Source organism: Mchenga conophoros, linkage group LG20 (assembly GCF_057382185.1).
Source record: "Mchenga conophoros isolate Kocher_MC1m ecotype Shallow Benthic linkage group LG20, M_conophoros_male_GT1.1, whole genome shotgun sequence".
Lineage (NCBI taxonomy): Eukaryota > Metazoa > Chordata > Actinopteri > Cichliformes > Cichlidae > Mchenga > Mchenga conophoros.
In genome coordinates this window covers 25,271,760-25,297,832 of record NC_140545.1, presented here as the reverse complement: position 1 = coordinate 25,297,832, position 26,073 = coordinate 25,271,760, and the positions used below count along the sequence as shown (strand labels likewise).

The following is a 26,073-nucleotide window of genomic DNA, read 5'->3' as shown; positions in this document are numbered from 1 at the left end:
TTCTATTTGGGTACACGACCTTTAGATTAAAATAAGGATGTGAACATGCTTCTATGTATAGATGAGATGTGATGACACATCATCTGTGGATTTAGTCACATTTAAAATAGGGTGATGATCCTAAATTGCAGGTGGCTGTGGCTCAAGATGTAGAGCAGGCTTTCTGCTGAGCGGACAGATGGGGGTTCGATCCCTGGCTGCTCCAGTCTGCATGCCGAATGATTACTTAGACACAGAATAAAGTGTGTGTGTGTGAAGTGGATTTGAGACGCGTTGTAGAAAAGCACTATCTGAGATCCAGGCCATTCTAAATATAAACATTGCTTTAACAAAGTGTAATACTTGAGAGAGAAACGTTGTAATAATGCTTCCATGCACGTGAAGACTGGGGCTAATAGCTTTACGTGATTAACTTAAAAACAAGTGACATGTTGCGGTGGTGGCTGATTTTACAAGTTCTATGGTTTTGTTGTTATGGCAACATTAGATAGTATACTTATTTTAGAGCTGTAAGAAGAAAAAATATAAAAACAAAACCAAAAAAACAAAATAAACATATGCAGAGAGATGCTGTTGAACTTGAAATGAATCTGTTGCACTTTAATTTATGATTCTGAATGCATTGTCTATAGTTCAGTGACATTCACTTCTAGTTGAGACTGAGAGCCCTGCTGGTTTCCATTCCAGTCGTTTAATCAAGTGCTGACTTATGGGCAGTTTAAACCCGAATTGGCACGGTGAAATTTGCTCACACTCTGTGTTAAAACGCATGAAATCCAGGAAATAATGTGGGCAGGGATACAAGTACAGGCTGCAGGTATTAACATCATTAATAGGCTAGCAAGAGTTTCCAGAATTTGACAAATATACACCATTTTTTATCAGTTTCTATATACCATAGTATTTTGTACTTGCATCCCTGCCATCCAGGAAGAACCTTCCTAAGCATACAGTTATACAAACAAGGATTCAGACAATCAATACTTACTTAAGAAGAGGTCAATTCCACCGGCTCTTTTAAATTGGCTGGATATTGGCGGGACTTGCCATTTTCCAGGCCAGAGTTCAAACGTGTTGAACTCTGGACGAAGTGAGAAAGACAGGAAGATCAATATACGACGAGAAGCAAATGTATCTCACCTTTCTTGGTGCATCCTCAAACAATGTTATCTGTTCCGAGAGGATTTCAGTGGGACTGAGAACCGCTGATCTTGTTAAGCAATAAATGTGCATGGATTTGATGTGAAAATTGGATTTTTTTGCACACATATTGCAGGGTTTACAAAATGTTTTCAGATAATGAACTGTACTCAAGGAAAATGCATCAAAGAGTCCGCCAAATCCTGGGTTCAGATCTACACAGACAACCGCCGAGACAGACGATGCCTAATGACGATGTCTTTTGAAATTTCCTTCCTTCCTCTCTTTTTAGTTCAAGCAATGTTGTGAAGGAGTGCCGTTGAGCAGACCAGGTATATATTCACACACCCAAACACAACACATGGCGAGCAAGTAATGCAATATTAATAAAATGAATAAAATATCCCTGTTAGACTAGTTGTCATTTCTGTTGACATAAGGCCATTAGGTCAGTAGACTGCCACGGGGAGAATATGAAAATCAATCCAAGCCCTTATATCAAGGTCTTGGTCATTCCCTGCAGGCCTGGGGGGGATGCTGCACCCTATTATTAAGCTACATAATAGCTTGCTACATGAATAAATGTTTCTCAATGAAAACACAGCCAGTACATTTTTATTCCGTTCTTTGTTTTCAATCATAATGCAGCTTGTTTATTGCATTGTGATTCCATTTATAGCTGGAAAATGTTGATATGGTGTCTTTAATGAGGCGCCATCCCTCATTTCTACATGGGTTTTTGGGTCTCTTCTTGACAATTGCTGCAGTTTGACTTCCCCAGAGGGGCTGTTTCCCCTATTTTATTCCACTGCCCTGGAGGGTGGGGACGAAGCCACCTGCTTAAAAGCTTAGCTCCGCTCACAATGAGGTCACAACCGTATTCCGTCAAAAGTTATTGTTGGAATGACTGTAAAATGTGACAAGAATAGCGCTAAGACTTTATTGGAAGTTTGCTGCAGTTTATCTGGTGAGCAGAAGGAGCCATGGAAGAGGAAACCCCATTACGTCCAATCTCCTTACGGGGATGAGTGGAAAAGCATGAGGAGGTCTCCGCTGGCTGCAGGCCGGCCTCTCACTCATCCCTCCAAAAGGAAAAATTGTCCCCATTGCCTCAGCAGAAAATGATCCAGCACGGGCTGAAAAGACTTATCAGAGGCCTCATTGTAGTTTCGTTTGCACGCAGGAACAAACTACAGCAAACTACAACAGTACAGCTAAGAGGCTGGACCACTTAGCTACAGTGGACTTAAGTGCTGTAAGGCTAAGCACAGGATATCTGAATGAAATTTGCTTTTTAAATATGATCTGTATTTTATCTGGCACCTGTCTCAATCCTAGTAAATGAATTAAGTGGAACTGTTAAAAGGCTGCTTTTAGTGCTGTCTGTGAGAGCGTGTGCTTCTTCAAAAGGGTGTGCCGTGTGGTCCTCTCAGACCTGGATTGTGTTATTTGTTCTCTTATGTTCTTATCACTTGCTTTCAACACATAAAATATATCCTTTTTTCAAGAAAACGGTGAAAACAGGAGGAAAAAAGAGGAAGACATTACTTTTGTTGTCCTTATTAACATTTATGAGCAGTATAGAAACATTAGTAAATGGTCAGAACATGCTAAAATGTAAATATGCAGCTATGTGTAGTAATGCATTTATTAGCACGTTCCTGTGGACATCCAAAAGTGAAGTAATGTCTGTAAATAGATGAAAATAATAGTAAAAGCCTCTTAAATCTACTTACAAACACATTATGCTCATAAGTAGTGTACGAAATGTTAGCAAATATTTCAGTATGCTAATGTTAGCATGTTCGCTAACAAATACACGTTGCCATTTAGAACTTAAATCTAGCTGAGGTTGATGGAAATGAACCTGAGTTCTGTATGTGTGTGTTTTATGTAAGAAATCATTCAACAGTGAGAACGTTTTGCTTTTTCATTTTAATGGAGAGTAAAGTGAAGCGTTACAACAAATGGTTAAAAGGTCTGAAAACAAGGAGTGTTTGGCTAAGGGTGCAGCAGGAGGTAAACAAGTGTTGAGAACACCAGTCATCCTCTAGAGACCAAGATTTTCTGCACAAAATTTCCACCTGACAGATAAAAACAACAACAAAATTAAATAATTAGAGACCAAAATGGTGGCTCAGCCTGCTGACTGACAGATCTGATCGTCACTGTTGTTTTGAAGTCTCCATCACACACTTCATTTGGTTGAGGGTTAATAAAACAATACACTTAATACACTTCCTGCAGCGTGACTTAAACTTAAAAGTGACAGGAGATGCACTGTTCACATGTCTGTCTTGCCATCCCTGGAGGCTGGTGGCACGAGGCTCTGCATAGACTGCACACCCGTGTGAGGGCTCTGATGTTGGCATGCCGCTGAAGAGCGGCAAGAAGTAGAGGCACGCCACACGGCAGTTAGGACTGCGAGAGAGGAAAGAGAAAACACAATGGCCCTTCTGCTGCAGTGTTTATATTTTCTTAGTTTCCTCTTTAATTTAATGTGCCCCAGATTTGCATTTGCTTGTGAGAAGAGATGTTTGTTTTTGATGATTTTTAAAAGGTATAATTAGTATATTTCAATTCAATTCAATTCAATTCAATTCAATTTTATTTATATAGCGCCAAATCACAACAAAAGTCGCCTCAAGGCGCTTCATAGATACAGAGAAAAACCCAACAATCATATGACCTCCTATGAGCAAGCACTTTGGCGACAGTGGGAAGGAAAAACTCCCTTTTAACAGGAAGAAACCTCCGGCAGAACCAGGCTCAGGGAGGGGCGGCCATCTGCTGCGACCGGTTGGGGTGAGAGAAGGAAGACAGGATAAAGACATGCTGTGGAAGAGAGACAGAGGTTAATAACAGATATGATTCAATGCAGAGAGGTCTATTAATACATAGTGAGTGAGAAAGGTGACTGGAAAGGAAAAACTCAATGCATATTTCAATGTTTAATGCAGTCACTACCATAATTAATATGTCCTCCGCTTCTATGTGTTAATTAGTCAGAACCTTTATTTTAGTTGAACTAATACAAAAAAAGAAAACTGCTGCAGTGCAACAAATGATTGTATAGTCCAGATTTCTTATTGAAGTAAAAGCATATAAGCATTATCAGCAAAATGTACTTGGACTGTGATTCGAAATACCCTCATAATTTACTAATCAGAATGAGTGCAGTTTGTATGATCCTTTTACTTATGACAAATATCGGATAATTATCCCGAGGCATTAATTTGTGATTAATTTAAGTAGAACAACTTTTAATTACTTTTTTAAAAATCTGGCATAATAACAAAAATGTACACAGTAAAGGGTTTAGTCTTTTTGTGTGTAAAGTGTAAATTTAAAGTGTAAACATTTAACAATAAAGTTGTATGAAAAAGTTGAGTAAATAAATTGTATACATGAGTACTGCATGTATACAATTTTATTTGAATATGCCTGTTTTAATGTTTACATTCACCGGTCATTGTTGTTAGATACATTTGTTCAACTGCTCATTAACGCAAAACTCAATTTATCAAATTTAGGCATGCAAGCGTAGTCAAGATGACATGCTGAAGTTTAAATTGAGCAACAAAATAGGAAAGAAAGGTGATTTAAATGACTTTGAACGTGGCATGATTGTTGGCGCCGGACAGGTCTATCTGATTATTTTTGGAAACTGCTGATCTGCTGGGATTTTCTCACATAGAGAATGGTCCAAAGCAGAGAAAATATCCAGTGAGTGGCAGTTCTCTGGACGAAAATGTCTTGCTGATGCCAGAGGGCAGTGGAGAATGGCTACACTTCTTTGAGCTGACAGAAAGGCAACAGTAACTCAACCACTTGTTACAACTGAGGCATCTCTAAACACACATCAAACCTTGAAGGCAACAGAAGACCACACCAAGTGCCACTCCTGTCACCTGAAAACAGGAAACTGGGGATATCATTTGAATGTGCTCACCAAACTTAGACGGTAGTAGATTGGAAAAATATTGTCCGGACTGATGGGTCTCGATTTCTGCTGCGATGATTGGATAGCGTGGTCAGAATATGGCATTAAAACGTGAAAGCACAGAGCTATCCTACCTTATATTTGGCAGATCAGGGTGTGGGTGGTGGTGTGCTGGTGTGTGGGATATTATCTTGGCACACTTTGGGCCCCTTAGTACCACTTAAGCATTGTTTAAACAGCACAGGTTACCTGGGTATTGTTGCCGACCACAGTGTATCCATCTTGTGATAACTACTTCCAGCAGGAAAACATGCTGTGTCGCAAAACTCAAATGGCTTCCACAGTCAACAAGTCTCCGTTGGGATATGGTAAATTTACATCGTGGATGTGCACCCGACAAATCTGCAGCAACTGTGTGATGCTATCAGGTCAGTATCTGAAAAAAATCTCTGAGGAATGTATCCAGCATCTTGTTGCATCTGTGCCATGAAGAATTAAAGCAGTTCTGAAGGCAAAACACAGGGTCCAACTCAGTGCTAACAAAGGTGTACCTAACAAAGTGTCCAGTGAGTGTATGAGCACGTTTGCTCTTTGTATCAGAGATGTCGAGGTCCAGTATTCTCTTCTTCACAGCGTACATAATAAACTGTCACTGGGATTCATTCCTTGTCCTTCAGTTGTGTTATTACAGCAGGGCCTCGGGGTGCATCAAAACATTCATTCAGACAACACGCTGTAATATACGGTATAGCCATTATATCAGCCAGCACGCTGTGGCCTTTATTGAGGGACTAAATTATTAGAGTGCAGCATGGGCCCCAGGTAGTTAAGCTAAAATACCTGTTGATTTTACATGTGAAAATATAAGAGCGGAACTCCAGAGTTTCATTAGCTTCAATTTCATTTTGTGTGTATTTCCCTCGAGATATTGTTTGGTGAATGTTTTTTTCCCTCTTCCCTCTCTTTCTCTTTCTTTCCCTCTCTCTGCTGGCTATGCAGTGGAGTGTGAGTGCTGTTTGAACGTGTTTGTGTCCTCTGTTCTTTTGAGCTTGAAAAGTATACTGTGCCTCAGCAGCCAGCATACATAAAAAATCAGTTGACTGGATTACTATTTTCACATGCAAATCCTGTGGGATTTCAAGGGCTCTCTGAAACGCCCGTTTTTGACAGGTACATTGATTTGGGGGAAGACCTCAATCACCATTGACATTTTACAAATTATGGAAGCTCTTTGCCTTCAAATAGAGGATGCTTAAACTGCAATTGTCTCCTGGACAGAAGCTATTGATGACCGAATATAGTGTTTTTTAACTGCCTTATCAGTGCTGAAGCACTTACATGTTACCCTTAATGAGGGTTGGTGGATCAATAGCAACAATGGATTATGCATAGAGGCGTCATGTGCTCACTACCTGGAAGTTTAAGTCCAATGAAATACGATACATGCCAGCATAAATTTGCTCCAGCTTTTGTGTACGATGCATCATCTTGTCAAAGACTATTCTCGCCACTCTTTAGTTTATGAGGCTAATTGTGAAAAATGTATTTAGTACCGAAGAAATCTAACCACACTGTATTTCAGAGTTAGTATTACAGCTTGTGCACTATATGCCTGGCAGCTTATGTTTTAGTATCTATGTCTGCTTGTATTAAGTGTGTTTGTTGCTACTGAAATGCCTATATTCATTCACATTAAAGGGACAGCTCACCTTAAAATCAATTTTTGACTTTTCTCTGGCCTGGAGTGCTATTCATCTATGTAAAATGTTTTGATATGAGATGCCCAGTTTTTGAGATATCCACTGTAAAAAGCTGTTTTTAAAAAAGCTGGATCTCCTTCCAGAAAACTTCCTAAACCTGATGTTAGCACTTTTATTTAGAAGCTGTACTTTTTGTGCTCTGCTTTCTAGACCTGCCATCTGAAGGAAGCATGCACCTAGCTACATGCTGTGCTGAGGGAGGGTGCCATTAATTTTTACATCCTTCCACACTGTCACTAACATGAGCTTCTCGTTAAAAGCTAGATGGGCGCTTTCTTTGGCAGATCGTTACAGTTTGTGGTTATCGGTAGCAGAGCTCATTTGAATTTTAATGACTTGCTGGCTGAGTCTTCACATAATTCTTGGTGTGTGGTTTACCACGAGGTTAACCGCTGGTTGGGATGGGGGCTGAGTTTAGGCATGTTCTAGTTATGGCTAAGATTGAGGTACTGTATATCTGCAGGGAGTTCTTGTACTTTAATTTAATGAATTCCTAGATGACAAATACATGTGTGTGTGGGGTTTTTTGGGTGGCAGTAATCCTTCCCTCTCAATGCTCAATTTTCCAGCTCCTGTGCACAGTTGGAAACACATCACACCTTTTTTTATTTGGAGAAACCATGCAAAAAAAGGTTACGGAGCACCCAAGTTAACCACCGACGCTTTGAGGTGTCCTTCTACTATAATGTTAACACTTTACATTTAGGCCATGTGCAATTCACATAATCCTGTCTTTCTTCAATGCCGTATTCATGTGTTTAGCTTCACTAATACCGCTATAGAGGAATTTTCTGTCTCTGAACCCTGTCATCATTTTTATATAGGGATTTGGATTAATGTCTGAGTCTTTAAAAGTTACTGAAAACACAAAAAAATATATATATATAGAAAATCCGTCTTTATGAAACGCATATGAAATTTGTACAAAAATACATCAAGACTTCATACATACTGTATTTTGAATGATCAATGAGCCAAAAAGCTCAATATTCAGCTTTTTAGATCTTTTATACGTTCAAGTTTTTTTGTTTGTGATATTTCAGCTCGTTTGACAGATTGTGTTATTAGCAGGCTTGAGATCCACATGAGCTGTTCTGGGAGAGATGCATGTTCGCGCTCGTGTTGAAAATAAAGATAACCTTTCAGTAGTGATGTGTGACAGTTTCATTGTATTTGGCAGGACTCGTTCCTGTTTCGGCTGGTTAACTTGTCTGGGGTTAATTGTCTGATCTGGCGTCTGTTGCGCATCTTTGATTCCGGCTCTGAACTACATGACAGCGTGTAGCCTTCTTACACTGCGAGTAGAAGTTATGTGAAATGTTCATGTCACAAAAACACATCGCACATAAATTTTCTCGGTCCATTAGTTGAGACACTCGCTTTGATGAATCGTGATCTCACTTCGAATGGAGTCTGTTTACACAGAATAGCTTTGCGTGAAAGACCGTGTCCAGTTCTTCCACTATTGGCAGGTTTTCAATAGATCACTGGAAAAAGCTTCTTGGGCTCACTGAATGAACTATTGTCCATTGTTCTGCTTGTGCAGGGATTCTAGTGTGTTGCTGACATGACTGGCAGGTCAGATGTCCTCAGTGATGCATGACACCCGGAGCACAAAGCAGAACAGAGAGCCTCAGGGCCGTCTGGCCATGATTGAACAAAGGGTTGTTCTCATCAGAGTATATTGCAGAATCTACAGTGCTGTGAAAAACTATTTCCCCCATTCTTGATTTCTTTTTTTTTCTTTTTGCATAATTGTCAGACTTACATGTTTCTACCCCATGACTCTGACAAGGGTAAGCAGAAGAGAATGGTGGATGGGTGTACAAGTTTCAGATCATCAAAAAAAATCATATTAGACAAAGATAACCAAAATTAAATACAAAATGGAATTCTGAAGTTATGATTTCATGTATTAAAGGAAAAAGCTATTCACAACTAACACTATGTGAAAAATGATCTGGTTAAGGCTGAGGTTGAGGTACGTTAAATCTGCAGGGATTTCTTGTACTTTGATTTTCTAGATGACAAACACATATGTGTGAGTGGGGCAGTAGTAGCAGTATGGTTCCAAGGCGAAACCCACTGCTGACAAAAAAGAACACAAGGATGATGATCCTTAAGACTTTTGGAGAACATTTTCTGTGGATTTGAAGGTTTTTGGAGTGGCCTAGTCAAATCCAGGCTTAAATCCAGGTTAGATGCTTTGGCATGACCTTCAGGAGGTTGTTGATTCACAAAAACCCTCCAATGTGGCTCAATTAAAACAGTCTTGCAGTGAAATGTGGGCCAGAGACACATTGCAAATTTTCTCAAATGCTTGATGCCTGCATGACTTTCCTTGAATGATCTAGCTTCCCCCCTCAGTATTTCCTCCCTGCATAATTCCGATACTGTCAAATATCTGCATTTAAATTGGCCACAGGTCTAGATAGAGGGTTCACTCATCTTCTTCTCCAATACCAGCTAGCGCAACCCCAAACTGGATAAATGCTTCAGAAGATGGATGTGTTGATGTTGTTCACTGTGATGGATTACAAACAACTAGGGCAACTTTCAAGAGTATCCCAATGTCATGTTCAGAAAAGATTGTGTACCTGTAATGGTAGAAAAATACATTTTTGAATTTTAAAACAAAACATGATTTAAAGTGTTGGGTGAAGGAAAAGGGACTTTGTAAATGCTTACATTTAGTCAGGTGTAGTTAGCAAAATAAAATTTAAGATTAAGCAGAAAAACAGACAAATATACAACAAGACTTAGTGCCCAAAGCTGTGCTAGAGTCTCTGGAGCCTGTACTTACTATGTTAACCATCTCTTCAATTAGCATTAAACACAGAGTAAAGCTGTGGTTCATTCTGATGTAATTAGTAGTGAGTAAATTACAGTAAAATGTTAACTGGATGCCAGCGCTGGAGGAAAAAGTCATGGATCAACTAAGTGATTATAAATTGTCTTTAGCGGGCCATGAAGCATGTGTGCTGAATCTAATGACAATCCTGCCATTTGTTTTTGAGACATTTCATCAAAAATAGCAAAACTCAGTCTGCTGGTGGGCCTAAAAAAAAGTAACGCAATCACCAGAGGTATTGGATTCAACCTTTGGACGTGATGTGTGCAAGAATTCACTGCAACCTATCTAATGGAAATCGACATATTTCAGTCTTGACCAGAGTGGTGGATTACCCAATCTTTGGGTGGGCATAGATTTATAAAACCATGAGAGAAGCACCGCAAAAACCAGCCTGAAAGGAGAAATTTTTAAAGCAAAAAACGCAGAAGGATATCAAAAGTAGTCCTCATTTTTTAGAATTTTGTATCAATTTGGTAACCTCTAATGGTATTGTGTATCATGTAGCATTTTTAGAATATGCATCCCTAACAATGGCATCAACTCACTTTCTTACAAGACTTAAAGATAGTAATTTATTGACAGCTCAGTCACATTGAAAGCATATTGCTGTTGTCTGCCTCCCAGCAGAGCTTTTATTTTCTCATGAGTCACGTAAGCTGAGATCTTGAGGCTATTCTGGCTGACCCCTGTCTAGACAGAAGAAGAAAGGTGAATGGGCTTTTGCCGTGAGGACCCAGAAACCGCTGGAGAGAAGAGACTTTATTGACCTGAACTGAACATCCACCAACAAGTTCTACCAATAAAATGCCTCGTGTGAAAGACAGTTAATGTGAGGGCCAGTTAGTCTGGAAATCCCTGTTAAGATTTTGTACATAAAGGCCCGGGTGGAAGGTCTTGGTGTGCAGCTAAACCCAAAGTAATAAGGGCAGTAAAAACCTCTACAGTGAAGACTTAAAAAAGTGGGGGGGAAAAAAAACCCAGTTGCCTTTTAAATCACTTTTATTATGGGCTTTATACTCGACAGTTTCTAGTTTTTGTTCACTTTTGTTTTCATGCAGCTCTATTTTAACTGTTTATCCGTTTCGGTATTTGTTTGTTCGTCTATCCCCTCATTTGTTTTTCATTTCAATTTAACTACAATTCTCGTGTTTGTACATTTTTATTGCCTTTTTATAGATTTGAATTTTCATTGTTGTTATGCAAATTTTATAAAGCCGTGGTCGATGACTGTGAATATCTTACTGAGTGGCAGTTTAAGCAGCTAAGTCTGCCTATTTCTTGTAACACGAGGATCTCAGCGCCGTAGAAATTACACTACACACTGTGACTGCAGACAGTCTGTAACCGCTACAGTTACCACAATGCACAGCACGGTGTGTGGACATTACCTCTGTTTTAACTCACCTGTGTGAGGAAAGTGCATTCGTCTCCATGCTCTTTCAACTACTCTCAACATGCAGATCCACGAGGGCTGACAGGGAATTTGGTGTGTGTGTGTTGGGAATGCAGGTGTTGCAGATAATATACTACGATCTCAACTCTGGGAGAGGTTCAAGGCAGCACTGCAGGCAATGCCAAGCAAGCAGATAACTGCTTATGAAAATGTTCTGTGCGCCTTCCAAACCAGTACATATGTCTCAAGTGCATGGCATCAAATAAGAGCTCAGAAGTACTAACACAAGGAATAGGATAGCTGTGATATTTTCCACGCCTGTGATCAGTCTGTAATTATATGGCCCTGCTAAAAAATTCTTTGTGAGCAGACAGGGACGATAAGATCGAGGAGGCTCACCCGCATTGTCTGCACTATTAGGGGAGAAATGGGCCTGGTGATGATGCTCTGTCGAGTCTGAAGAGAGCGCTACATAGGGAGAGAAGGTGGGGGGGAGTACAGAGGGATTCATTGGGATGCAGGTCAGAGTGTTGCAGGTGCACGACTGACAATGAATGTGTCAGACCCAGCATGCTCCAGGTGGAGGTGGGAAAAACATGAACCTATGCTCGCTCTTTGGTGAAAAATATGTCAGAGCGATATTAGGACTGGATGAAGCAATGAGGCCGAGCAGGGGTGTCGACGTGTGTCGCACACCCATGATTCCCAAAGCACAAATATGGACATTTGTATTCAGATGTGTCACATGAGGAATAACGACATGTAGATTTCAGCATTATTGAGATTTCCTATTTTTCCAGCCGAAGAAATGTAGTCAGCATGCAGGCTATAAAGAACACAGAGGAAAAAAACGAAACTGCGTCCAGTGCACTTTACAGCTGGGAAAAATCAATACAGCCAACTGTAATGTGAGATCCCGTGGATTTAGAGGAATACATTTGATAACACTTAGTCATAAACCTGCAGGCTGTGTTTTATTCTGTCACACCTGAAGAAAGCGCACAGCACAGCCTCGATGATCAAGGCTGTTCTGTTGAACCGCATTGTTCTCTGCAGGGCCTTGCTTTGTCTGAATCCTAAGTCAAAAGAAGCTTTACGGAATGACTTGAAGAGATACTGTATCTGTACAAAATAACTCTCATGAGTGACAGGATAAAAGCTCGACTGTCATGCTAGCATGAAAGGCAGGATCCTGAACTCACTAGGCTCTATTTGTGACATGTGTTTGTAGCAGCAACAAACACACTACACCTTTACGATGCACTGCATAGATGCTGAGCTTCTGCTCAATACACACTCTTCTCTGATGAGGCTTATAGGCAGCTATTTGGTGTTGGGAAATTATTATTTCTTTGAAATACCGATACAGTTGAAATAGCAGTCTGTTTACCAGATGGAAAGATGGAGGTCGGTCAGGTTCCCTTTGTGAGCTATCCACACTTTCCTCCCACGCCTCAGCTTTACTCTACTGTGTGGCTCTCCTGGTCAAATATCTGATTTGTGAGTCATACCTAGCCTCTATACCCATGGAGAAACATGCTGGTTGTCTTAAAATACACTCTGGCAGGGCAGCCATGCAAGAGCTCAGGCCCGGCACAGAGCACGGGAGCTGCCCAGGGGACTGGCATGGAGTGAGCGGGAGAGACAGAGGGTGAGGGAATCGACTGGGAGAAAGAAAAGTGGGCGGAAAGAAGGAGACGATGGAAGGTCGTGTTAGATAAAGGATTATAAAAGCCTAACTTTCTGTCATGTAACACCGGGGCTAGTTCAACGTGTGGGCAACTCTGAAAGGGTGTTGTGATTTCTCTACAAGAAGAACAAGGCAAAAAACCAGCTGCTGCAACAATAAACATCCCGACTGGTTAAATAGTGTTCAAGTAATATCCTTGTTGAAAAGCTGCCGGGAAAATGGCAAAACGAGCAATATGAGGCTGGCCTTGGAGAGGAGAGAAAAATGAGAGTAAAGACATTAGTGGTGGAGGGATTAAAATAAGTAACCTGTCTCCCAACCGCTGTTAAAACCTAATTTTCTTTGCCAACTACAGTATCTTTTAATCCAAGACTTGAGACACACACCACACTTAGGAAGGATGTAAATGTGAATAGTTGGGTTTGTGACTGTAAACTGGAAATAACTGCAGGCTGCAAGATGGCTGGCTTCAGCCATGTAAGTCACAGGACCTGTGCTACTCATGCTTCATTTCACAGCTCCATCACCATGTTAGCGTGGTGCAACTTTAATTGTATTCACATTTAATTTCAATTCAGTCTATGTATTGTAATTGTACTTAATTATAATAACCTATAATTACACACTTCACTCTTTCTGTTCAAGGTCAGACGCAGGCAGCAACTAGTAAAAAAATTGCAAATCTGTTCCCGTCTGTTGCAAATCTTTTGACATCTATTTATCAAAATCAGAATCAGAATACTTCATTAATCCCCAGGGAAATTATGTTTAATTTTTTGTTTACACAAAAATTAACTACTTATACTTATAGTCCATCCATAAAATCATAAATATGAATCAGAAATTCATAAATACTTCCACAAATAGTGGCACAGTCGCAGCAGGACAGCAATTGAACTGCAAAATGACATAAATGCTCGGCAACCGTGCTTTTATATAAGAATAAAGTCAGAATGCAATCAGTTCCAAACCAGTTAAATCTCTGTTGCAAAGAGACACAAGTGACTGATCGCAACGTCTTAGCAGTCTGTCTCGTTTATAAATTAGACAGCGGTTTCCAGGCAGCGATTATCTTTGCCAGTCTGTTTGAGTGCGATAGCAGTCAGTCAGAGTTGGACTGAGACTGTCTGGAGTCCGGTTCACTTTCATCAGATGACTTGACCAGTTGCTTTGTGAAAAGTGGTCACCCAGAGGTTGTGGTTGTTGCCCTCTCAGTCTGAGCAACTATGAGCTTTAAATGTCCTATTTTAACTTTAGTGTGACTGACTCATTAAAGAGGCTTTCTTTGGTACGTAGCAGCATATTTGGTAGAGACCAAAACCAGAGCTAATGGGAGAGTGAATATCAGACTTTGAAACACAATTTCAAATATACACAAATTCTATTTTAATTGTCGATATTTGCTAAATGTATAAACAAACAAATGTTTAATGTGTCAACTTTAATGTCGACACTTGACGTTTTATAAACATTATCATTAAAATGTATGTAACTGTATGGAATGATTTTATGAAACGTTGGTGAATGTATATGTTTGAAATAAAAAAGAACTGAACTGAACTGAAAAGAATGATCTCTTTAAGTTGGCACAGCATTTGTTGTCCCAGTGAACCTTCTACATTCTGATTTTGCTTTGGTACTGACAAATTTGCAGATGCATTGTTGATAGAAATTGTAAAGATAAAATCCCAGTAGTTCTATTTGCTTTTGCAAATTAATTGTATGTGGGAGAATTTTGGAGCGAGGGTTAAAATGAAAAAATATGGAAAGAGGAGGACGAAGGACACCACGAAGGGCAAAGTTGGCTGGCATTCGACCAAATGACTGAAGGCAGATTGTCTCAGGTTGGGGGGAAACTGGCAGCCTAAGGACCTCTCTGGGCAGGAAGTGTCTGCTGATCATCTGTATGGGCGTGTCTGCATGCGGACAGCCGACAGGGAGGAAGAGACGCACAGGAAGATGAAACTCACTCGTCTCCCTTCAGCTGGTTTGAAATACACCGAGGGGCGGAGAACAAGGGAGCGAGACTGAGAGTTACAGGTTGTATGGGGGCACATTGATGAGACAGAGCCTTCACAAAAGGAGAGTTTGAGTGAGAATGAGAGACACAGATGGGCAGGAAGAAAGAGGGGGAGAGGGTGACAGATAGAGGGAGGGAAAGCTGTCAGTTCCCCCCACCCTTCCTTCCCTGCCTCTTCGGCTGTGCTGGCAGTGCCACGCTCTGGTAAAGAGAGATTACCAAAGCCCAGCCTGAGGTTGCATGTATGGACACAGTCATTACCTCTGCCCTGCTTACAAATGGCACTGCTGTCTGAATACAAACCCGTGTCTGTGTGTTCCCCTCCCGACCCCGCCCGCCATGCACCACAGCTTTCGAGACTTGATTTAGCGGGAAAGTTGTAAAACTTGATAACAGCTCAATATCTTTACAGGCCTGTTTATAGTGCTGCATTATTTTGTTTATAGAATATCGACCATCGTTGTTTTACAACGCCAGGCAGCGGAGCTACAAATAAATCTAGTGATGTGAGATTTTTTTTTTTTTCTGGCAGCAATTATTTGCTCTATTACGGCCAGGGTGTGTAGCTTTTTGGTTGGCCAGTTTGGAGGATCACGCTCAGAGTTTGCATGTGATTGCGCTGGTGTCATGTGGACAATCTGTGTGTTGGCGCTCAGCCTCAGACAGCATGGGGTTAGAGTTCAGTCTGTCAGAACCCGCTGTCATTTCCGCCATCACTGTGGAGAATTGTTACCAACAGCCGAGTGGAGCTGACTGATGTCAAGATATACTTAGAAGCTAATCATGCAGCAAATAGAGGCACAGGGATTCCTGCAACAAGAATTGCCTGGATGCCCTTGCCCCAGTTAGAGCCATCCATGGGAAACATTTCAGCCGTGTCACTCACAGTTTATTTGGAGCTGTGTTTTTGAGAGTTGCTCATGGATTAATGGATAGAAAGCCCAGCCTGGACAATATTCCAGTGTTCTGTGCCTAATTTTTGAGTGATGGAGTCAGAGTCTCGTTTTTTTTTTAAAGAGAAATTCTGACTTTGAAAGATGGCCCTTGTTTTTAGTTTAGAATCCATGGACTGTTATAGCCCTCTGTTTTGTACAGAAGGATATGTGTCCGTTCATATCTTCAGGGATAGATGTTTGCCATTACCCCGCCTGAGAGTCGTGCCGTGCCATATGCTGCATATTTCTCTTCAAATAATCACAAATTGTGGCACGAGAGAGAGACCATGCAGCCAGCAGCATCTGCAAGAATTGTTCTCAGCTCATTAGAATTATCACCTTCACATTAGCAGAGCAGGACAGTTTAAGCACAAACATTACAGTCTCTCACCTTTCTTTAGAGCTGCCCATGGTGCTTGTGGGCTGCCGTATGTGAAAATTCAAGCGAAAGGCCACGGTGCTCTAATTAACTTCACCTGGCATTCCCACTAACTGTGAATGCGCCTAACCTTTACACAACCTCGCTTAGTCACCTCTCCACTTAAACACCCAGGTTGAAATTCTCATTTAATGTCAGTAAGCAGATTACCACCCTCCTCCCACCTCCCACCTTCAGTCTCTGCCTTCCTTTTCTTCTTTTTTCCCCCTCTACTTTCGTTAAGCTCCACCAACAGATTTTTATTCAGGGCGGCTACGGCACTTTGTGGTGGTAAATCAATAAAACAGTGTCCCCTATAACAGACCTCTGTGTTTTCCCTCCATCGATCCTGTCAGCCCAGATACATTCAAGAGCAAGCCAACGATTACCCTCAGCAATCCTTCCCTTGATCTATACTGCAGATGACAGGTGCCAGACATCAGCTTTGGGTAATTGTGATACTGAAGGGGGGCATCATTAATCATTCTTTCTTGGCCTGACTTTAGTTGCTCATGATCGGTTCATGGTTATTGTAGTTGTCATCGACACAGACTGCTTTCAGGCATCGGTGTCATCTCTTCACCTTGTTGGCACTGTAGCGTAAAAGACGTCGTTATGAATGTTGTCATCTTTCACATGTAATAGCGTCAAATGTCTTATTGAAACATGCAATATAGATAAAAGCAAATTAGATGGAAGGACTGAGGGAAAACAAATCTTTTACTCCAGATTGTCATTTGCGGAAAAACAATTCAAAAGTGTTGATGAAATATCTGTTCTCCTTGCCTGATTATGTCTGCATTATCAGCGTCTCTAAAGACATTCAAATCTGCTGCAATTTGTTGCAACGAGAGCTTATTTGTTTGACGGATTTGAGAATCGGTCACGTAACTGTGACCAAAGTGGAAACGTGAAACTCGGTTTCTTCTAATCTACTGAGAAAGATAATCAAGTTAAGATTTTAATTTAATCCACTTATTTCATACAGGGAGCTAAATTAATAACCGCCAGATAGGAAAATTGAAAGGTGTTATAATCTTGTCAGCATCAGTTTATACTTTCAGCAGGTTTAATCTCGGCAACCGAGCTTTTCCTCAATCAGGGTTTTGCACTTTTGTTACCTGGAGGTCAAAGTGCTAATTAAAAAAGGACCGACTGAACGTGCGAATGTTTGCGCTGCAATTCCTGTGACATAGGGAGTGGAGAAATTATATCAACAGGGTGCAAGCCTGAGACAAAGTAAAAAGACATTGCCATCTTAAATGTTTCCCTGCAGCGAAAAGCTCCTGAGAGCCAAATGTTCAAGAAGCTTTTGGTCCCAGCTGGAGCGGAGATAGGACGTGATTCAACAAACCTATAACACCTTTTTACTCCACGGTATTACTACAGCAGCACTGATAGATAGAACCCTATCAAATGTTCCAAATAGGTGCTTCACTTTCAGGAAGAAGAGCCTTTTTAAATTCAAATCACTGTTGCTTTTGCTTTTCCATTACTTTGTTGTACTTCATCTTTAACCCAGTACACTCAATTTAGGCGGATTTGGTAGTATCTGACTTGTGATGCAACAGCATTCCCTGCTCATACATTGACTTAAATTTGGCATTGGCTGATTTCTTCTTTTTATGTGTTTATTTGTTTATTGCTTGAAACATATTGAGCTACCTTGAGTCTAACCCCCACCTCTGGTCCTCCATTTGTCAGTTTTGTGCAACTGACCCTCTGTGAGTTGTGAGCTATAGCTCACACTGTGTGAATTGAAGCATTCTCATCAGCGAGCTGCAGTGTCCTCATTCTTGTGTTTCCCCAGTGTCCGACTGCTTTTGATCACGCTAACAGAAATGAATGCCATTCACACACTGCTTTTAATGGACTGTGTAATGGGCTACTTCACTGGGTTCAAGAGGACATGCTGTATGTCCCTGCTTGTGCACCCACCTGTCTAATGGAAGCGGAGGGGGAGGGGGGCATTTTTAACCTAAAAGTGACAGCAGATGTGGTTATGGTGGCAAATCCCGAAACACACTGGGTAAACACTAGATCCCTTTGTTGTCTGAGGAGTTTGGATTTTTTAGTAGCTAATACAGCTCATGTGAATAGAAGAGAAGAGAAACACTGTGTTCAGACACAGAAAGCATAGCGTCGCCTCGTGTCATTTGTGCAAATTTAACAGCTGGATTATTTGTGTTTATTCACCCCAAACAGCCAGATGCACAGCTACAGCTAACACTGGGTGCACTGCGTGTGTCTGTGAAAGTTTTTTCTGCTCTCCCATTCTGCCATTCTTTCCCACTCCATTTAAATCCCTGGGTTATGCACAGACTTCCATTATTACACACTGATGTGTCTTGGCATCAATTTGCACCTTTCCAGACAAATTCGTGTACACTCTTGTCCTTGCAGTGACTTTAAAAGTGACTTAATTTTCTGTCTGAACACACATAAAGTAGGGGTGGGTGATATAAACGATATACAATAGAAACGATATAAATTTGGCCAACGATAGAGATTTTGACTATACCGCTCTATCGCTATAGCGCATGTTGATGATGTCATCAAGCTGCGCCTGTTTTGGTCGAAAGCATCGCAGCGGCTAAAACCATTATCATCTGCAAATTATGCCGACAGTCATAGCAAAGAAACTTTTGAAATATGGGGAAAGCCAAAAACTGCGCTTCCTCCACTTTCGTAACATTGATTCATTAATGTTGAATTCTCTCGCAGCTGCTCTATTCCCATGTTGTTGCAGTATATTAATAACTAATCTTGTATTGTGGATGAATGATCAGTTGTTCTCCTGACTGAAGTTTGGCCCTTGTATAGCATCCTGCTATACGATTGCATTTGTCCCTAACCACCAGAATCCCTCACGTTAACTTTTATCGAGTGGAAAAAAAGTTGGCATTCATCCTCCAGCTTCACTACAGCTCGCTAGCAATCACGTAGCACAACATTATATACCAGCTAGTCCAACTTCAGTAACCCTGCAAACGCCACTGCTGTTTAGTTTTCTGTCTTCATTTATGTCAGAAGTGGTAGCAGAGCTGTACGTTTTAATTAGTTTCAAAAATCTCTCAGTCAGAACATGGTATGTCATGTTTAGGTGGAAACTAGCGAGCTAACGTCCTTCTAACTTCTAACTTTAATAACTTCTGTTTTCATGGATGCCTGGATGTTAAACTTAATTGTTACACCTGGTAAAACAGCAACGCTGATGATTTTATTAAAGATTAAAGAATTTAGACCGTTTTTAACTCTCAGTGATCGTTTGATTTTGGGACCGGAAGTAGACAGAGTTTTGGACCCAGATTACTCCGCAAAGCTCCTCACTAAGGCAGCCGTAATGCTCTGACAATCCATCAAGCAGTGCGGCTTACCAAAGTTGTACTAAAACATTTTTTAACAGATTTCTGCACGCCCAAATCGGTTCGAGGTCAGTAAGCACAACCAGAATTCATACAAAAGGTACACTCTCGATTTTTGAGAAAATTAAAGGATTTTAAGTGTGCCTTGTAGTGTGGAAAATACGTTATACAGAAGAAAAGAATATACCGCGATATATATCGTTACCGCGCATGCTTCGAATTATATCGCGATATGAATTTTAGACCATATCGCCCAGCCCTAACATAAAGTCTATTCCAGGAATACCGTCAGAATGAAAGTATTTGGTTATAATCAAAGTACTGGACAGTTGAAATGTTTGATGTGTGAACCATGCAGCCTTGTGAAAAGTTTCATGGCATAAAATTGTTTAGTTTTAATAGGTAATTCTGGACCAAAGTGGTGGACTGACAGAATGAGTTTCCATCAAAATCTGAACCACTCAAAGGGTACTCAGAGAACACCTGCAGACTATTAACCTTTTTCTAAACATTAGGAAAAATGACTATCTTGCATCTTTGTAAAGAGCTTGACCTTACTGAATCAGTTTTATGTTCTTCTGAGACACTCTTATTTATCTGCTCATTCACTAAATTGCACAGTAGCTGCGTAGATTGGGGTGATAATTAAGTGTGATTATGTTGCTTTCTTTAACCCATTAAGACCGGATGTAGCACGAGTGCAGAAGGCACCTCGAGTCTTAATGAGGCAGAATGAAAGCACCGTTTGCAAGTTTTAAATAACATGTTTCTTGTCCATTCAGCATAAAAACCTTAATAATGTGAACATTAAAGTCCATTCTTGAATTTGTAAACAGGGCTTTCACAATGAAGGATCCCTTAGACAACTGGAAAAGAAAAGAAAAGCACCTGATGGATTTATTTTAAAATGTTAAACTCCAGGTGTTTGAGTCATCTTTTTTATTTGTATTTATTTATTTTTTGGTGCATGCTACCTTACTTCCTTCACTGAGAAAGGCCATAGGATGTGATTGAAAGTCTAGAAGGCTCTAGAAATGAAATAAAACTTGTCTTTCTATGTGCATAGATGAGGTCAGTAGCACAGTTATATTTAGTTCTTTAAGTTCTAAATTTGGCTATGCTAAAGGATGATGGAGACAGATTAAGGTCTTATTAAGGGGTAAGTGTTACAGAGTACAATCTGTGCTGCTGTTTTATAAAAAGTGCTGCAAAGGCATTTTCTGCAATAAGTCTTCATTGATATGCTATAAGAGTTGAAAGTGACAGCTCTGCATATGGCCTGGGTAATAGACCCAATATAGGCCTTGTAAAATATTGCAAAATGTGAATATGTACTTGATCAGTTGATGAGGTAATATGAAATATAAGGAAAGTAAAACGCTCATTTATTTTACACCCCAATTTGTCAAAAACATTGATCAACATCTGGCTATGACACAGTGAAAGGAGATGAACAGTGTTTACATTTTCTGCATTAGCCACTGTGTTAGCTAAAGGTTTGCTATTATGTTTTCCTTCATTTTCTATCATAGATATGCTGTTATAATGGTGGAACGCATTATTTAACATGACCAAAGTTACAGACAATGAGTTGAGTGTATGCACAAGTAAATCAAACGACCCAAAAACTTCAGACTGCCCCAACCAATCAGTTTAAGGTTTTTCTACTCTTGTATGTAAGCCAGCAGTCCCACCCACCTACTCTTTAAACGTTCTGCTTGCAGAGTTAAACCAATCAGAAAACTTAACTTAAGCTGACAACTCAGGTGCTGTCCCAAGGCTCAGTTTAAGATATTTAAAGACAAGTTTGAACCGTTGGAACCAGATATTTTCAGTCCCATTGCTGCAGGTGTACAAAATTTAAGCGGCAGACTCTGCCTTTGCAAACATTTGTGACAGAATGGGTAGTGTTAAAGAACACTAAGAATAAAGATCCCCTTTGGCTTAAAGTAATATTTAAACAAAGTATGCTTTAAACAGATGATGTGTAGTAAGCCTTAGAGATGCTTGTCTTCTTATAGAGCTGTTTCTCCTCCAGTTTTCTTAGTAAGTGTTGCTGCTGGAAGTTGCTTTGTATTTAGTTTTCAAAAACATAAAAGTCTTCTCACACCATCTCGAGGCAGTTTAGCCTCAAAATATGGCTGACCCGGGTAAACACTCTATCAGTCTCTGAGAATGGTAGAAAAACATACTCTTACTGCGTTCCACTGCGGGATATTTTTTTTTTCAGAGCGCCGAGCCGAGGGTATATAGCGCATACATTTCACACTTTGAATACTAAATTGAGAGCACTTAAATAAAATGACAGAGAGCAAATGTAGTGCACCGTACAATAAATAGTGTGCAATTTCAAACACAGTCATTCAAAAAATGTGATTTGTCCAAGTAGTCACCACGGAAACTACCTTTTGCTGCTGCACCACAATAACAGCCGCACTTCTTCTCTTTAAGATCCCGCAGATCAGCTACGCGTCAACGGCCCCGGAGCTGAGTGATGACAGACGCTATGACTTTTTCTCTCGGGTGGTTCCGCCAGACTCGTTCCAGGCCCAGGCCATGGTGGACATTATCCTAGCGCTGAACTGGACTTACGTCTCCACCATCGCCTCGGAGGGCAGCTATGGAGAGAAGGGAGTGGAGGCTTTCACACAACTCTCCAAAGAAGCAGGTAAAGAAAGGTGACCCGTCCACAAAGTTAAGTTCTAATTATTTTCTGAAATGTGTATTTACAATTTTTAAAACGCACTTGCACTTGCACCCACCCAGAAGATGATTAGTTTTGCCTTTCCAATTCATTATAAAATCTGTTTTGGGTGGATGAATTATTGATCTGTTTGGCAACTTCTGCTTTCTCTCCCCAGCCAGTTGTGGAGTGTTACTAGAAATGTAGACAGAGAAACATCTTGGGGAGAAGATGCCGCGTCACAGTAATGAGGAAAGCCCGAACACATCTTACTCTTATTTAAATGCAATCATTGAGTATTTTGCTGAAGCAGAAAGGGTATTGTTTGAAAATACATGTCTAACATGTTCACTTTATCCAAAGAGGAGAAAAGAGAATAGTCCGGAAACTGGTCATTTGGGAGAGTTTTGTTTTATATTCTGCCATTGTGGGTTTTTTCTTTTTTTGTTGTTTGTTTTTTACCACTGGAAGTGAGATTGCACGAGTCTGAGCAAAGTTGGTCTCTCTGAGTAGTCAGCTCGAATCGCTCTGGTCTGTATGTAGCAGAGAGGTTTAAGATATTTAGTCTGCTTAGTAAATGGAGTCGAGCTTCTTGAACGTTTTTAGGCTGTTCTCACAAAAGCCATATAATTACAAAGAAAATTAATGGTCGATAAAGTTCCCTATTAGAAACAGCTTTGTTTGTTTTGTTCTGATTGTTTAAAGCCACTGTGATCCTTTTGCTGGGTAAACAGGTGATTATGTTTAGACTTGTGTCCAGAGAGGTTAGGATCTTACAGCAGAGCTTTGCATTCACACAGGTGAGGTGGTTTCTGGCTGTAACTGGGCTGAAAATTGTGCACACGCGTGACTCACCAGCTTTTTCCACATTGCTGCTGTTGTTGGCACATAGCGGTCTGTGTGAAACAGCGGTCGTTACTGTCGCCAGGAGATGCTCAGTTGGTATACAGTACAACGGGTCAACTAGCTTTATCAAAAAATTGAGTTTATTGTGCTGCGCTTTACAGGGTCTGCAGAGATTTTCTGCAGTTGCTACTGCAGTTTGTGTGTGAAATTAGGACAAGGGTACATTACTCCACATTTTCAATGCCCTGTGTATTCAAACAAACATACTGAATGATTGCAGAAAGATCTTAATGCACAAGAGGTAACAACAGCTGGGCTTTTTGTAGCTTCTCTGCCTTTTTCTCCTTTGTGCAAAGAAGATGGATGTCACCCAGGTCTGGGAAAAATTACCCTTCATCCATGATAGGACACAGCCATGCCACAGAAGTACTTTGCTGCTTCTCACCTCTATAGATCCCAGTCCATTTCCTGTAATTTTGAAGGGAGTGATCTCTGTCTCTTCTTCTAATAGACTAATGCGCAGAAACCTCTAAAATGAGCGAAGCTAATGATGTCCCACAGGCACCGATCAGAAGTCCAGCATGCATGAATATTTTATCTGTGTGCATTCATGTCCAGTGTGATCACTCATTAAAACTTTAAGAAGCTGTTTGTGCCTGAGTAATATGCATCGACAGATAGACGGGGCAGAGGCAGAAGTAAGAGAGAGAAAGTAGCCTGAATAGGAACAAATAGGGAAAAGACCTGATTTATCCTAAACAGTATCCTGAGATAAACACAGCTTCTTCCCACTAGTTTTCTCATTTCCTACTGATGTCTCCTATATTCTTATGCAAAGAGCAGTAAACACTGTGATATTATTATGACTCTCTAACAGCTACATAAGGGCTATGGAATTATAAGCCATTGTTGTTCAGTCACACTGTTGCAACTGAGCTCCAGTCGCTTTGCACTATTTTGTATTCATACACAAATGGGAATTATTCCCTATGACGGAAAGCTTCCAGTACCCAAGGCATCTTATCTTTAATAAACACATTAATTATGTAATAGCGTGAATGTACAGTCACAGAATTCATTCAGGGGCACCGGTTCTGCACCAGAACTAACCGCAAAGGTATTGAATTAAATAAGAATTATTCTAAATGGCTGACTATATTTCCTAAATAATCACCGGGTTCTTTATTTACCTCAACTTCAGGACGTAACAGGCTTTTGTTAGAGGCAGGCCTTAGTTTGTAATATCCTCCATTTCATCTCTATAAGTAATCATGATTAGGTACTAAGCTTCGTTCCAATCTTCTCCCACTTGCCCTGTTAAAGTTACTGCATTACACTCTTAATACTGTGGCGAGCAGTGACTCAGTCTTAAATTAAATCAACAGGATTGCCTGAGTTTATCTGTTAAACTTTTTATTTTACTTTAACAACAAGTAGAGCATCACTCTGATGCACAGATCCATAAACAATGGGCTGCCATCTTTTTTTTTTTTTTAGAGCTAAAAGTGTTTGTTTTTGGATGGTTAGAAAGCTGTATTTAAGGATGCATTGAACAGATACCTAGCATATAAAAAAAACTACAATGCTTTAATTTTAACTTAACAATAAAATTAACAAAATACTACAGCACAGGCATCGTCAGTGGTCTTTTGGTACAATTAGCCACACAGCAAACAAGATTAGTCAGATAATTGTATTAAAAGTGCTCCAGACAACAGAGCTGAGCTGATGAGCAGCAGACAGCTAGCAGCTATAGCCGCCTGTTTCCCATCTGCCTGTCACTCAAAGCGGAAACGTCTCTAATAATGCATAACTTTGGGCTCTCATAAAATTTACTCTGGTGAGTTATTAAAAATGTACCCCCCGTACAGTTTTCATGAACAGGAAAATTAGCAGTGCCGACTAAAAGCATTTTTTGTAACAGGCTGTCGTGTGCACGTGGGAGTCTTTGGGGGCTGACTTGCATTTGGATCCAGCCTCAAGTGGCTATTTGAGGAACTATAGTCTCTGGCACTTCTGGGTTGGCTTCGCCTTTTAAGCCTGGAGGATCCCGCTTGCCCTCAACACATCAATGTGTGTCAAAACGAGGATGGTGATCAATCCAGCTACCAAATGCACTCGTGCTCTGCTAATTTCACACGGTGTTTAATGATGCACAGCATGAGCACATGAACTGTAAATATAATAGAAGAAAAAAAACCATGGAAAACCTTCATATTGCAAACCTGGATCCTCCCTGACACACTCCCTGAGGACACTGAAACGTAACACTTCCTGCAATTGTTTAATTTCTTAGCAGCCTTGTTGCAAAACATTTTCAGGCAGAGGGGATTGTTTCATTTCCTGGCCTGTCTTAAGGGGCTATATTTATTTGTTTCTGTGATCCACACCCCCCCCGGCCTTGATCGGAGATAACAAGTGGGTTTTATTTGAAGAAATACAGTTAGTTTTTTTTTTGTTTTTAAGAGCTGCACAACAACAACAACAACAACAGCATTGCTGGGTGGATATTGTTTCAGCATCCGTGCAAGTTGATCTGCGAGGCCTTGAGAAATTTCTTTGTGGCTGCCGTGTTTGGTTGCATTGAAATGTCAGATGCATTAGTAGGATTCTCGCTTCACCACTTCAAGGAGAACTATCTAGCGGACTAATGCAATATGGCTGCCCATTACCCCAAGCTGAGACTAGAGTGATGGCCAGCCTGTATTGATCTCTTCAATTTTTTCCTCTCCGTCTTTTTTTTTTTGTTTCTTTTTTTTTTTTTGTTCTACTTTCTCTCTCCTCTGCAGGCACTATCTTATTGTGCACCTTCATCCTGGCTTCAGGTGAAGTTGGCAGAGATAACTGTAGTTTGTACTTTCCTGTCTGTCTGGAGTCAAGCCAGAGCGATGGGTTTTAGTTTTCCCATTTGATAAAACGACTTGGATTTCAGGAAAACCTCCCACAAAGTATCACTGTGGAATTGATCGCAGTAAGTTGCCAGCACAATGAGTTTTACATCTAGTCTGAGTTGCGAGGGAGGAGAA

The 26,073-nt window shown here is 40.5% G+C and overlaps 1 protein-coding gene across 2 annotated transcripts in view; it reads left to right on the top strand.

Moving 5' to 3' along the window:
* Positions 1–26,073, top strand: part of LOC146550921 (metabotropic glutamate receptor 7-like) — a 73,220-nt gene that overhangs the window by 5,897 nt on the left and 41,250 nt on the right. For both annotated transcript variants that reach the window (XM_085258561.1, XM_085258560.1), the window contains one exon: positions 21,970–22,186. In XM_085258561.1, the coding sequence (XP_085114687.1) occupies positions 21,970–22,186 (217 nt within the window). The remainder of the gene's footprint in view (positions 1–21,969; positions 22,187–26,073) is intronic.